A 14,640-nucleotide genomic window follows, 5' to 3' on the forward strand; every position below is an offset into this window, starting at 1 on the left:
AATTCATGTTACACCTAAACATGCTATGATTAATTGAGGGACTGATTACAACCCCTTTTTCTCTTAGTCCTTACTTTGCATTTCATATGCCCTAAATACACTTGCACCATGCTCTTTAGACTATGCACTCTAGATCAAACCAGAAACTCTTGTCTCTTTAAATGATATTAAACTTATAATAAAGTGATCACTCTAGCTGCCACTGCTTTATTTAACTAACTATTTCTGGATTAAATATTGCTGCCCTTTAATATTCTCTATTTAGTAATGTATTTTCACATACCTATTGTCATTGTTGTGATTTGATGTTGTCCTGTTTTTTTAAGCTGCTATATGACCCCGTCTTTGCAAGGTCTGACTCACAAAAGAGGTTTTAATCTCAATGTGACTTGTTGTGTGTATTGTTTTGGAGTGAGGCACAATCAGATGTTGTTATGAACTATTTTCGTCCAAAACATGTTTTGCAAAACTGCATTCACTTTACCTCCCTGCCTTTTCATTACAAGTCAATAAATAAGGGGGTTCTGCTTCTACCTTTTACTTGTGTACATGATATACTGTACTAAAGGGTATGCTCCATGCAAAGGGATTTAAATTGCAAATTAGTTTAACATGAAATATGCAAGCTTGTCTGTCACAGCCAGCAGCACATGATATGTACCAACAAACAGCATGCCTGCAGGAGCTCTCACATTGTCTTTTTCTTTCAGTCTCCTCCTCTTTGATCATGATTTTCCTGTGAACAACAAACAGCATGTAGCATAAACACACAGCCATGATGCCTTCACTTATTTAACAGCTGAATATAAAAGTTGATTGATAGGTCACAGAGGGGACTTATTGTGTTAACATAATTCCCTTGTCATTATTGTTTATAGCTCCATTTACACAACAGGGGCCTTGTCTAAAAAACAGTGACAACAAAGAAAACAATAACATTTATTTATTGATTCATAGGTTATACATTTCATGATATAATAGCGATATATTATTATTGGCAAAGATACTATAATCCAATTGCATTTCTATACATAAATACAAAATCTGAGGTAGGGCCTCAAAGATTGATGACATTGAAAATAAATAAATGCATTTCACATATATGATATATATTTCATTTTTGTTTTTTCTTCTTTTTTTTACATCTCACACCGATTTTTAAAACATATTTGTTATATATCTACTCTCTATTTTCAAATCAAAGGATGTCATGGGTTGTTGGAGGCACATATCTATATCCATAGGCAGCAGTACCTCACATAGAACACACAGAAATATATGACATTACTCAAGTAATTAGAAATTTAACCTATGCATTCATAGGTCAGAGAATAAAGTGCCAAAAAGACACAACAGACATAACAATAGGAATACCGGTACCATATGAGACAGACGATAAGCTATTCTGTGGTGTTATTTTTGAAATACATACAATATTCTACCATTAGAGGACATCTATAAGGCCAATGGTTACCTGAAGATGTTTTGTAACGTATTGGCAAACATCGAGGAACACTACATGGGGTATGAATGGCAGTATCTCAACCTCCTATACGCAGATGATACACTCCTTTTTTCTTCTTTAGTTTGTTTTCTTTTTCCACTACAACCCTAGATAAAGTACTCTTTCTTTGGTTACCTATACTGCCCAAAGTCGACTTGTAGGCAAAGTGAATTGACAGTTACTTTTTTTTCTTCTTCCTCCTCTGTAAGAAGGACAGCAACCCTCCGTCTCTTAACTTTATGCAGAACGAAAAGCTCCTTAACATAAACATGCACGGACTTATACTATCGAGAGAGAAAGGACAAGGATTACTATACATGGACACTGAGTTACAGCAACACAAACTGCACATGCAAGCTCTTCAGTGTTATATTTTATGAGGCAATGTGGTTATAACTGAACCCTAAGCTTTTTTTTTTTTTTTCATAAATCAAAAGCAGAGAAGCCCAGTAGAAATGGAAACACAGAGGACACAAAACACAGAACTTATAGCAATTTAGCTGTAACCCTAAGGGAAATTATTAAAATCTATCTCAGGGCATAAAAGGCCTTTCAATACTCTTACTACAAAGAGCATACTGTCCTCTTCATCCAACACATTATTTCAAACCTGCTCCATTGGCCACCCCTGCTCTCAAGTGAGTGATTGCGATTGAATTTTTTCGAAGCATATTAGTGTTAAAAGTTGCTCAAATTCACAATTGGTGGTTTTCTGTCCATCAGAAAAGGGATAGAGGAGCTTTAGGCTGAGGCATTCTAGAAAAGGAAAGTCCTGTAAATCTCCTTGGTTTCTTTCAGCGATCTACTCTGGCCATGCAAACATCTGATTGACAGTTAAGTGGGGTTCAGGGAAACTAATACAGAGACACACACACGCACACAAGCATACACAGACATACATTATTATCACGTTTAAACAAATAGAGCCTAACAAAAGCGACACTGTGGAGCAAGCAAGCTATTTAACAACAGGGCTTCTGTGCTCATTAACTGATTATGTTTTGTCTACAACCTCATATCTGTGCTATTTTCACGTCAAGATTATGAAAAGACATGGCTTAGAGAAATGCTTAGGGAGACCCTTAAACCTCTGAGTGACTGTAATTGCATCTATACCTGCAACTCCCATTTAAACCACTCATCAAGTAAATGTCTGCAGTGTTAAAAGCATAATAAAGCCAATCAGAACTCAGTGTCAACATGGAAATGAATATCCAACTGGTCAGAGTGTGGACAGGACTAATTGCCTCTGAGTGCATACATGGTGTTCCTGTGTAGGTAATTGGTTGGCAGTCCACAAAGTAAAAGTTGGCTGCCTGTCATGTCACATTTAAAAGGGCTGCAAAGCCAGTCTGACGCCTGCTGAGCTGCACTGGACTTTTACATCTGGACTTTTAAAGCCCCTGGAAATGCTAGAGTAGCTCATTTGTGCTGATGATGTCTTAACAGCACAACGTAAAGGGACATGTGTTTTAAACTGCAGTAATTAGACTTCTGTTGTGATGGACCAAAGTGCGAGCAAGGCACGGAAAGCCTTTCAATTTTCTGCTTAATATAAATAAAAAACAGTTTGTCAGTACGTTTACATGACGTTAGAAAAAGTTAAATTGTTGTGTTATTTTTTAAAATACATTTAAACATGTAAGTCCAACTGAAATCATACACAGTTGAACATCTCAAGGTCAGACTAACACAACTAGATAATGCGGTTGGGGGTCAATTTACTCTATCATGTATACGCCTAAGTCGGACCTGAACTATCCCAGGCATTCTGCACATGCTCCTAGTCGCTGCACACAGCACTAATTTGTAAGTGAATGCTGGAAAAAAAAACAAGAAGGGAAGAAAACAAAACAAGACAAAGGTATCAACAATAATTAGTACAGTACATATGAAATGTGCAGTGCCAAAAATGTATCCAAATTTTCACTGTTTGACCTGCAACCCGTTTGCCGCTTGCTAACTTGTTTGATGTAAGGCCCCTCTTTTCTGTTTTTCACAAAGATTTTGAAAATTACATTAAAACTTTTAAATCATGTAACAATAAAAAGTCCATAAAAACTGTACTATCATGTATGAACTGTAAGATATGTAATTGAAAATGATCTTAACTGCTGTGTTATCTTTGGACTTGGACTGGACAAGAAAAGAAACACTTCTTTCCATGTGTATTGTTTGTAAATGCTTTGTGATTCTTAAATACATTGTACTATTATAGATGTGCATTAAATTTGCAATTAGTTTCTTTTTTCTTTCTTCCTTTTGTATTATTTATTCAACCTAACCCCCCTAGCAGGTTTGAATTTTACTGGGACAAGGACAGTTGTCCAATTAAATGGCCTAAACTGAGCATGTAAACGTACTGAGTGTATCAGCGGCCAACAAATGGGCTCAAGAGCCAATAAAATATAAATCACAAGGCATTCCAAATGAGATTTTCTTAAATAATCTTAACTAATTTTCCATCTATCTATGTTAAGAAGAGCAACACGCTTGATTTAGCACCGCACACAGTTAGTCAAAACAGGCTATGTCACTCCTGTATAATCAACTGCAAGGTGCATTTAAGCAACTGCAAGTAAAAAGCAAAGTGACACTGCATTGAGGTCATCAGGACGTTGATTCTGATGCTTTGCAACACACTCCTACACTGCCTCCAATTTAATATAGCATTAAGATGGCTCTACTCTCTGTTTCCTATGCACTGAATGCTATTATTCCCGCAACTACTGGAGTAGTCTGACGGAAATCGAGTATACCTGAGACCCTGTTTTTCACGAGGACACACAGAGAAGCAAGAGTCTGAAATGGCGAAGAGGTCTCCAGAGGTCTACCACAAACAACAAGAGACAAAGTACACTTCCAGGAAAGAAGGAGGCCATTTTCTAGTCTAATCTTCATCTACTCACACATAGCAGCTGCTCCTAACAATGTGAGGACGCGACAACACACACACTTACTACTTGAAGTTTTCTTTTTTTTGTGAAGAAGTGTAGACTTTGTACAAGATATTACACAGCTAGCAAGAGAAACATGGGGTTCAGAGAGACATGAACACACACTCACCCTCTCATTTTCTCTCCTCTGCTGGAGGTTATACATATATAACTCTATATGTATGAATATATTATATATTTTACACTGTTACTCTACTGATGTGATGCACATTGTAAAGATGGTTTGCACAGATGCTTTGACAAGTTCACAACACATACGGAGATAAATATACCGTCTAAAATATATGCACAGAGTGACTATCAGGTCAGGTTGTTAACCGGACTTAAAAAGGTTAAATGGCCACGTTGCTAAAGGAAGGACTGACTACTCTAATGGTTTCCTACATCAGGAATGTGTCCTTTAATTTCTAGGATAATACAATAGAGGAGAACAGGAATATGACTTAATAAATAGGCAAAGAGAGAGGGTATCACAAATGGTCCCTCGGATTCAGTGAGGAAAAAATAGCTTCTATCATACTGCAGAGTCGTCCAGGCCAAAGTATATCTACTGTATGTGGTAATCAGGATGCGTTCACTACTCTATCGGGACATAGGAGGCACAAATTGCAGATTGTGTAATCTATTTTTGAAAAAGCAAGAGCAACTGAGCAGTAGCTACTGTGAATATACATATATACTGCTGGATAGGAACAAAATGTGATACCAATGTGTTGTTGTTTTTTTTCTTTTTTTTCTTCCCGAGGCAGTTGATATTATTTGTATTGCCGCTGGAAATTTGTACACAGATGGAACAAAACACCAGATCCCCGTCGAGCTCGTTGAACCGCTGCTTCTCTGTCGCTCAGTTTTCTTTTTGTTATCCTGTGTCTGCTTGCACCGAGATGATTCATTATCTCTACACACAAATATGACGGCACGCGCACACACAAACACACGTACACACACACATACACACGCACGCACAGGACTCCATAGGGAGCAGCTATGGTTGAGTCTAATATTGCAAGTGCAGTCTGAGCTGTGTCATTTTATGACACAATTTTCTCTTGGAATAAAGATCCCTGGGAAGGGTTCTGAAGTAATCAGTGGTCATGTGTGGGGGGCGGTGATAGCCCGTTAACCGAGTACGAAGCAGCAGCGGAGGAGTAGACTCCACCTGGGCAGCCACTCCTCCATGAGAGAAGAGAGGGAGTGGTGAGGAGGAAGAGAAGGAAGGGGAGAGGAAGCCTGTTTCCACATCCACGTTACAGGAGGGGAAACAGGAAGTAAAGAGAGTGAAGTATAGGGAGGAAAAGGAGAGAGTAGGAGGAGGGAGAAGAAGAGGTGGAGGTCGCCCTCCTCCTGGTGCACCCCTGCAGGGGTCGGAGGTGATGTGTGTGGTGCTGCCCGGGCACCTGCTACTGGTAGGAGCCGAGCTGGAAGTCCTTGGGGGGCAGTTTGAGGCCCAAGGAGTTGGTTCCCAAAGGATCAATCATGTTCTTGTAGCGTTCTCCACGGTGCTTCATCAAGAAGGGACCCCAGTCGGGCTGAGGGGAGCAGACCAGCTTCAGACGCTGGGAGAGGAGAGGAGAGGAAAGGAGAGGAGAGATGAAGGGCATAAGTCAAGAGTACAAATGGAGAGGAGAGGAGAGGAGAGGAGAGGAGAGGAGAGGAGAGATGAGGGACATAAGTCAAGAGTACAAATGGAGAGGAGAGGAGAGGAAAGGAGAGGAGAGGAGAGGAAAGGAGAGGAGAGGAGGCACACATGGATTTGTGCAGGAAAAGCACATACTTAACTCATATCTGTAGTGGGGGGACCACAGGATTGTTTTCTCTCAATCCCATTGCCAGAAATATGTTCACATTTGAACATTTCTCAACAACACTGCAGTAAAGGTGTGGTGAGGTTTGGGCACAAAAAGCACGGGGTTATGGTTAGGAAAAGATCATTCTTTGGTTTAAGAGGCTCAAACGCCACTGGGAAACGCTGCAATGTGCTGGTGAAAAACAACCAGGGGCTTAACTCAGCTGGGAAAAACCGCCAAGTGTCTGAAAAAACACAAATTCCACTGGAAATCATTGCAGTGTGCGTTCAACAACCAGATTCTGTGGCTCAAAAGCCATTTGGAAACGCCACAGTGTGTTAGTAAAAGCCTCCTAGGCTTGGTACCACAAACACTGGTAAAAACACAGTGAAGGGTCATCAGAAGACAACCAGTATTGTTTGTTGGTTTTGCTCTACAGTTCAGCAGGCATCTCCACCAACCACTCCACCCCTTGATGACAAAGTCAGATTATATATACAGTATGTGACATCAATTTAGTACCATTAATAAACTATGTATGAAATCAGCAAGTGTAATCTACAATGCCAACATTTTCTTCCGGCAACAGGGATGTTTTCCTAACTCAGGCATGATTAATTGATTAAAATGTTTTGAATTTTTTGAGGTCGGTGCATAGGCACCTTGAATTTATTTATATTGATATTGATATTTATATTGAATTTACAGTCTTGTTGAAAGCCTGGCCATCGCTCACTTTGGGTGCTGCTGGACATAATATTTCAGATTATCCCGATAATGGAAATTCACCACGATCAGCTTACTATAAGTGTATGTTTTAATCTAAATCCATAACCATGTATTGTCCTATCCCTATTTTAACAAAAAGCTCCTGATGTAAAGACTGATTTGATGCCTCTCTTTAAAAAAAAAAAAATCAAACCTCAAATTAAAAAATGCTATAAAAGTTATTGGGTTATCCCCTCTGCTTGTAAAACATAAAATCAGTGAAGTTGTTCTGCAGCGGTACCACACAAACAGAATCACCCTAATATATGACTGAAAACTATGAAGATTATGCATTTATTACAGTCAAAGAAAGAAGAAAAGAGATTAAAACGTAAGATTGGAGAGTGGTATGTGATTGAGGTTGCCGTCAGAGCTGCTGAGGGAACAGAGACGTTTGGAGAGAGCGAGCCATCATCATCATCTATTAATCTGAGTATTTAAAAGGGACCTGCTGGACTCCCAGAAAAATGTCCAAATTAATACTCAGCCAGCAGCCCGCCTCTCTCCGCTAATGACCGCAGGATGAGACTATTGATTTCTCCGACAGAGTGTGTGTGTGTCTGTGTATGTGCGTGCGCCCCAAACAGATCAACACAAAAACTTACGTGACAGTGTCTGGTCACGGCTTTATCTCAGTTATTACCTCAATTAAGGAGCCGGGGGCGAGGTGCATCTTAATGCCGAACATGATGGGGATCCAGATGACGGAGCAGATGACCATGAGCCAGCCTAAGACCATGGACCAGGTGGGGTAGGTGTAGTCCTCATATGTCATCACCTTCCACTGGTACAGACTCAGTCCCAAGATGCCCTGCACAGACCCGGGAACCCAAGAAATGTACGTTCGATGACATGCCTTCTCTGCTACTTTACTGCCGCAGTGTCCTTGAGCAGCGTCACTTCAGCTTCTGCTCCAGTGACGCTGCTCAGGGGCCACAAGGCTGTTATTGTGCTGGTCAGGTATTACAAACTGTCAAAAATCGTTATGTTTGCAGAGCTTCACAGAAAATTACCCTCCTTTTTTTAAAAGAGTACATCATTTATCATTAGAAATTTGTTTCCTGCAGCACTGCAGTTTAGAGTAAATCATTGCTAATGATGAGGCGTGTGAGGCTGTAACTTGACTTAGAAGGCAAATTTGCAAATGTGTGAAACAATCTTTAACAGCATTAAATGCACTGATTTTGCTCCTTAGCTTTAGTTTGCAACACAAGCTGCAAATACATGATTTCATAGAGGCAGCATTTTCTTTTACATGTAAAGAATAATAAAACAATTAAAAACATTTTTACATTTTGGCAGTTTTGAAAAAAGGCAAGAAAAAATATAGATAATAATAATCATAATGATAATATATATTTTCTGGACATTTACCACATTTTGAAAATATTTGTCTTTTGTAGAGCTAATTTTCAGCTAATTTTCTTGTCATCTTTTCCTAATTTCTTGCAATTTCTGGGACATCTCTAACAAAGTTGCTCACTGCCTTTTTAACCATGTTTCCAAAGGAAATCAAACCAAAGTTCTCAGGTTTTGAAGGTTTAATGTCTGTGAAAGGTGTCTGAATGCAGCACAAGAAAACTGATGTTATTCCAGGTTTCAAAGGGTTACTATATATCGCTTTTTTAATTTACAGACTTTTTTCGCTAATTGGGTTACAGGCAAGTGGTGCCGAGATTACATTTTATATAGGCCAGTGCTGAAAACATTGCCCTAGTTCCCTCAACAAAAAGACAGATAAAATATTAACTGTGGCAAACAAAAGTTTATGATACTGTTTGGCTCATCAAGATAATCTTCACCAATGAATGCCACTTTTATGATTTATGAAAGCTAAATGCGATCCCCGAAGTAAAAAGCTAACGCTGGGCTATAAATGAAGTACAACATGGTCACATGCACAAAGCTGCGTTTGGCGTGGCTTGGCTTGATGACACCTTGGTCTCCTTTAGCCACTTGTTAGCAACCATCTGTTTTAAGACACGTAAAGGCTTCAAAATTCCTATGTGGGGTATTCATCAACATGTTTTATGTCGTAGAAACAAAACATGAAAAACTGTTAAGCTTGTGTTAACCACAGAAGTTTTTTAGGCATCTTAAAAAAAACCTATTAAAAAAAACATTTACTTCAAGACGAGGGAACCAGGAGTCCCCAAGGCTAAATTATATTCTGGGTTTAAAGACTTGTTCCTCCAGCAATCTATTAGAGCAAGCCTTAGTGAGGTACAAATTTGTATTAACACAATTCAGGTATTAGCTGTGTGTATATATAGATGCTGCAGATCGTCACTGTGTACTGGTAACAGTAACATTTTACTAGAGTTCAGTGCAAACTTCGCAGAAAAATCCACAATACTGAATTGAAACAAATTGCTCTGCCGTACATCCGAAGCTAGCAAGATATTAAAGTGTAAAAATAAATTTTAGTTATTACTACTAAAGTCATTTATTACTAAATTTCTGCAACCTTCTGGGGCAAATCCTCATTGGTAAAAGTCTTAAAATAATTTTCTACTATTTTTGTAGCATGATGTAATCTGCACTAAACGACTGTGCAGTGGATTTATTCCCAATGACTACTGAAATCAGGACATACAGCTAAAGCTGCGTCCACTGATCCATAAAAGAAGAGGATGGTTGAAAATGAGGCCCTCCTTTTTTACGATATGTGCAGTGAGTATTAAATAAAACCTACCTCCTATCTACTGCAAATTTGGCTGAGGAGGATTAGAATAACAGCAGGAAAATGAAAACAAACTGAAAAAGGGGGCAGACAGAAATAGATTAGCCCGGGGTTGTGCATCAATGAGCTCCCCGAGGAAATGTGATCTCCCTCGAGAGCAGCGAGATGACCAGCCGGCCCGACTGCTGCTCCATTTGTTATCGTTACTTCTGCTTTGGAGCTACACTGGTTTCCATTACAATTACTAACATGAATGCTGGCCAGTGTCCAACGCTGACATGCTGCTGAACCTGGTGCTTTACAATTTACAGCTTCTGCTGCACGGCATTATGACAAATAAGTGGAATTGTGTTTTCTGGAAATAAATGCCTACAGCATCTGAACTGACATCGCACTAACTTTTTGGCAGTGACAATTTTTAAAAACACAAACAACTTGAGACTTGGTGTCACAACAGGAATTTGAAGGAGGAAATAATTTTCGATTTCAGTGCAACAGGAGCAATCTTTCCTCAGTTCCTGTCCAATTGCAAATCAATGGACTTGAAGGAGGGGGGCAGTGAAAATGGAAACATTTTAAGCTGCACATGTCGATGCGTGTCTGTGAGAGCGAATGAGACAAGGAAAAAAAAAACAAACATACCGTCAGAATGGTCGGAGTCACAAAGGCCCAGCAGATTCTCCAGAATTGGTTTGGCTGGAAACCAATCATCATTTCAATGTCCTCGCAAAACCTCTGCAGACCTGCAGAGACAAAAAAAGAAGAGGAATGAAATAAAAAAGGAGACATGGGAGAGTGACCTGGGTTTAATGAGGTCCCTTAAAAAAGGACCAGCAAATTCAATCCATCCTTGTGTGTGTGTGTGTGTGTGTGTGTGTGTTCGTGAGAGAGAGAGAGAGAGAGAGAGGGAGAGGGAGAGAGAGGAAGAAACAGAGAGAGCATCAGTTTCTGTCGTTCCTGAGAAAAAGCTTGGGAGCAGATGGCTTCATTCTCCCGGCTTTATTGACGGATAACAGTGAGTGACATGAGGAGGCAGAGCCACACAATCATTTCAATATGTCACCTGCACTGATGCTCTGACACACTGGGGGAAAGCTGTTTGCTTTGCTCCTTGGTAACAACCTCCTGATACACACCTGGTCTCCGTTCTTCAAGTGCAGCTTAATTTATTTAGATTAACAAGCTGTTATCGGGATGCAATAATATACTGAATAATACTGCACTCTTATTTTGAAATAAAGGCAAAAATGACTTAAAAACATGATCAGCATTCATACATTGGCTTATCGCTGCTTGTGCGATTACAGTTACATGAGGTAGGTATATTGGGTGCCTTACCAGCATGCAATGGGCCACTAGATTCATGGACATAAGTCTCATTTTATGTGTGAACCTGCATTGTAAAGGGTATCATTTTGCCCTACTCACTATTTTCAGGCTGTTGGATTATACCAGTGAATGTAGACTATGAGTGATGTCAGTGCATGACGAGGCGAGGATCTCCTCTATGGACATGTGAGAGACTTTTAAGAAATCATTATAAGCCTAAACCTCAGTAAAAACCTCTTAGGGCTGAGACATATGCTGCATTGGGCTTTTTACTGCCTGGAAAACATGAGGTCGGGTGCTGGGTGCTACTCTTGTGCCAACTTTAGGGCGCAGAGGCAGGTTGCTCTGAATGTTGCCAAGTAACCATAACCAGCACCATATCATTGCCTACTTATAAAAAAATCCTTAGTTTGGCTCTTATCTTCTTCTAGGCATTTTTTTTTAGTGTTCATTGGGGCTAAGATGTTGACTGTGCAACAGATCATAAAGCTGTGGGTAGCCTTGCACTAAAATGATCAACTTCTCCATATATATCAGAAATCCTACTCATATGGGACCAGTATCACGTGTTATTTGTAATAACTACAGAGGATGTCTGTGATTTTAATCCTGTAGGAATCGGCCATGTCTGTAATCTGTAAAGCAAAAATTCCAGGGCAAATTATCTACCAAATTTTGACAAACACGAAGGTCATGGGGTAATATTAGTCCCGTGTGAATCAGCATCTCTGTGATTTGCTGCTGATTTGGGTTTGTTTTGTGGTGGGGGGTTTCTGCGTGGGGGAATAATGTCAGTAAATTTGAGTAAAATACAGACATAACTTATCCCGAGAAAAATGCTCCACATGAGACACAGACATGGGGGGATTGTTTTCAAAATTACATGAGGTCTCCAGGTAATCCTGGTCCCATGCAAACAGGGCTATAGACTGATATTTATGGCAGAAAGGAAATATATCTGCCAGCTATGATAGGTTGTTCCTCATCAGTTGACATGCAGTATGTGTTGGTTTGTTCCAAAAGGTGAGCTTTGTTTATCTCATAGTGCTGCCATCACAGCCGAAAAATATGGGAATACTAGCTTGCCACACGTAAAGCCTCTATCTTTTTAGGGCACTTTCCTTGCATCTACATTCAGTGCGTTTACATGGACATGAATAACCTGTTTATGATCAGATTTTTGGAATATCCCCTTTATGCATTTGAGCATATAAACAACATATTCCATATCTGAGAAACCCAAATATGCTAGCTGGAGTACTCTGAAAGAAACTGAGATGTATACACAGAATATGAATAACCTGATTACTCTGTACTCGTGTAAACGCCATATCTCAAATATGATCATAAGAAGGATAAGCCTCATAAAGAAGTTATTCACGACCATGTAACCGCACTCATTGAAAACAGTGGATCTGAGGGCGCAAAAAACACAGCTTGTGAACAGTCCGTTTAAAAGCAACTGATTAACATTTTTTAGCAAAGGGATTTCTGCATTTCATAATTTAATGAGTTTAAGCTCTCAATTTACAAATTTTAATTTTAAATTAACCACCATTCTGGCTCCATTGCGGCATTTCAATATTTCTGCTCATAGTATGTCAGACTACATTTGGCATGCTTCTTTTTTGTGTACAGACCCTGAAATTGTTTATAATTTATCACAAGTACATGCAACTCTTTGTTACAAAAGTTTAGGTGTGGTAATAACACTAACAGACCATAATGGGTTTTCAAGGACCTGCATGTTCTTTCCTGAAATCATAATAAAAACTGTTGTTGAAAATCTACGAAATGAGCAGTTGAATTGGAAAAAGACTTCATGTTTGCATTTAACAGTAAAAAATCTGAGTCAATCATGAACCACCTAAATGTCTATAAGCCTGCCCTTGTATAGGTTTGGGTTTAAGGACTTGTTGCAGTAACAGCAGTTGGCAAGATATAAACTAAACCACCACTGAGGACCCCAGAAAATGCAGACTCATTGACATCAGTGCCATTCAAATCTGGATAACTCAGTTATCCACATCTGAGGAACAGGACTGTGAGCTCTCCGCCTGTTTGTGTGTGTGTGTGTGTGTGTGTGTGTGTGTGTGTGTGTGTGTGAGAGAGAGAGAGAGAGAGAGAGAGAGAGAGAGATAGAGAGAGAGAGATAGAGAGAGAGAGAGAGACTTAGACATCGCAACAGAGACACCTAGTGGTCACAGCTGGAATAACATTTTGTACACATCAGAGAAAAAGAGGTGAGAATTACTATTCAACATGAAAGACTTCTGGATGATCAGCCCCTTTTACGCACTGTTGTGATCATTTTGTTCAAACAGTTAGTGTTTCAAGTGTTTTTGTATCAAAGCTGCTGCAGCTGGTTTAATGAGCTGAAATTCAAATGAAAGATTTTTAGATTTAAACCTTTTATCACGCCCCAAAAGATCCAAAAGCCCCAAAAGAATTCAATGTTTTGCCCAGGTTGTTTTTGTTTCAGAATAGAAGCCACTGAAACAGCATTCAAATCCTCATTGGACACTAAAAACTCTTTGCTAAGTCCAAGACTAACAAATTACAAAATTAAAGAGTCACCCCGTTGATTGTACACGTAAAAGGCAGTTCACATGTCATAGAGAGGACTATGTGGCCCGCAAAAATTGTTCTATAGTGTCTTATGTGGCTGTGGAGGAGTTTTGTTAAGTCTGAGGAAATTCCCCTGGTGACATAAAAAAGTTTCTCATTTGGGGCTCCGAGACTACAAATTTTCATCAGGAAGATCGCGTCACTAACTGAGCCTGTGGCATTTGAAACACAGGTATTTCTGTGTATTGTGGGTCTAAAAAAAGATGCTATCAAGCTGCAAGTGGCACGTGTAGGATCCAGTGTTAAGCTTCAAATCTTAGCAAAGAATTTGCCTTCTAACATAAAAACATTCCTGCAGCTGTGTTGGAGGATATCAACAATGATGTAATTGAGGTTATAATATCTGACATTTGATGAAAGAGCGGATTTTAAGTAGAATTTTTGACGTACATACAATATATTCTAAAGAGGGCGATTTAGGTCTGTCAGTCTATCAAACATGCTGGTCCTTAAAAGGATACTGCAAAAAAAAATTTTGAAGTGAGGCTGTATGAGGTTATCCATAGTCAGTGTATTACCTACAGTTGATATTAGTTGAAAGACCCACTTTGGAGAAGTAGGCAGGAGTACCGCCACAGGAACTAAGCAACATACTGCAATACACGGGGGCAGCAGTAAAATGCATTTTAGCCATTTAAAAAAAATCGATATCACTTTAAATGCGTTCTTCTGTTAGAATAGTTAGACAGTTTCTTTCAACAGGGAACCGATGCTGTGTAAAATATATTTTCTGTTGCCCCATACTCAATAAAATACTGTTTAACCTTTATTCTTTTAAAAATCTTGAGGAAAAAGGCAATGAGCAACTTGGCATCAGGGGCTTTGCAAACTACAAGAAATCAGGAAAATTGGACAAGAAAATGACCTGAAAATCTGTTGTTTGTCTGTTTTTGAAAAGGAGCGAAGAAATTATTAGAAGTTTATCAAAAGAATAGTGGAAATTTTCATAAAATACAACAATAATATTTACATGTTTAAAATCAC

The 14,640-nt window shown here is 39.2% G+C and overlaps 1 protein-coding gene across 2 annotated transcripts in view; it reads right to left on the bottom strand.

Moving 5' to 3' along the window:
* Positions 1-882: 882 nt before the first annotated feature.
* slc6a5 (solute carrier family 6 member 5) overlaps positions 883-14,640 on the bottom strand; it is a 34,255-nt gene continuing 20,497 nt past the window's right edge. For both annotated transcript variants that reach the window (XM_088070313.1, XM_042485716.2), the window contains 3 exons: positions 10,342-10,442; positions 7,660-7,827; positions 883-6,017 (listed from right to left, as the gene is read on the bottom strand). In XM_088070313.1, the coding sequence (XP_087926439.1) occupies positions 5,862-6,017; positions 7,660-7,827; positions 10,342-10,442 (425 nt within the window). In that variant the 3' untranslated portion in view covers positions 883-5,861. The remainder of the gene's footprint in view (positions 6,018-7,659; positions 7,828-10,341; positions 10,443-14,640) is intronic.

This window comes from Plectropomus leopardus, chromosome 1, assembly GCF_026936395.1.
Source record: "Plectropomus leopardus strain MGB_pleo_1.0 chromosome 1, ASM2693639v1, whole genome shotgun sequence".
Taxonomy (NCBI): Eukaryota; Metazoa; Chordata; class Actinopteri; order Perciformes; family Serranidae; genus Plectropomus; species Plectropomus leopardus.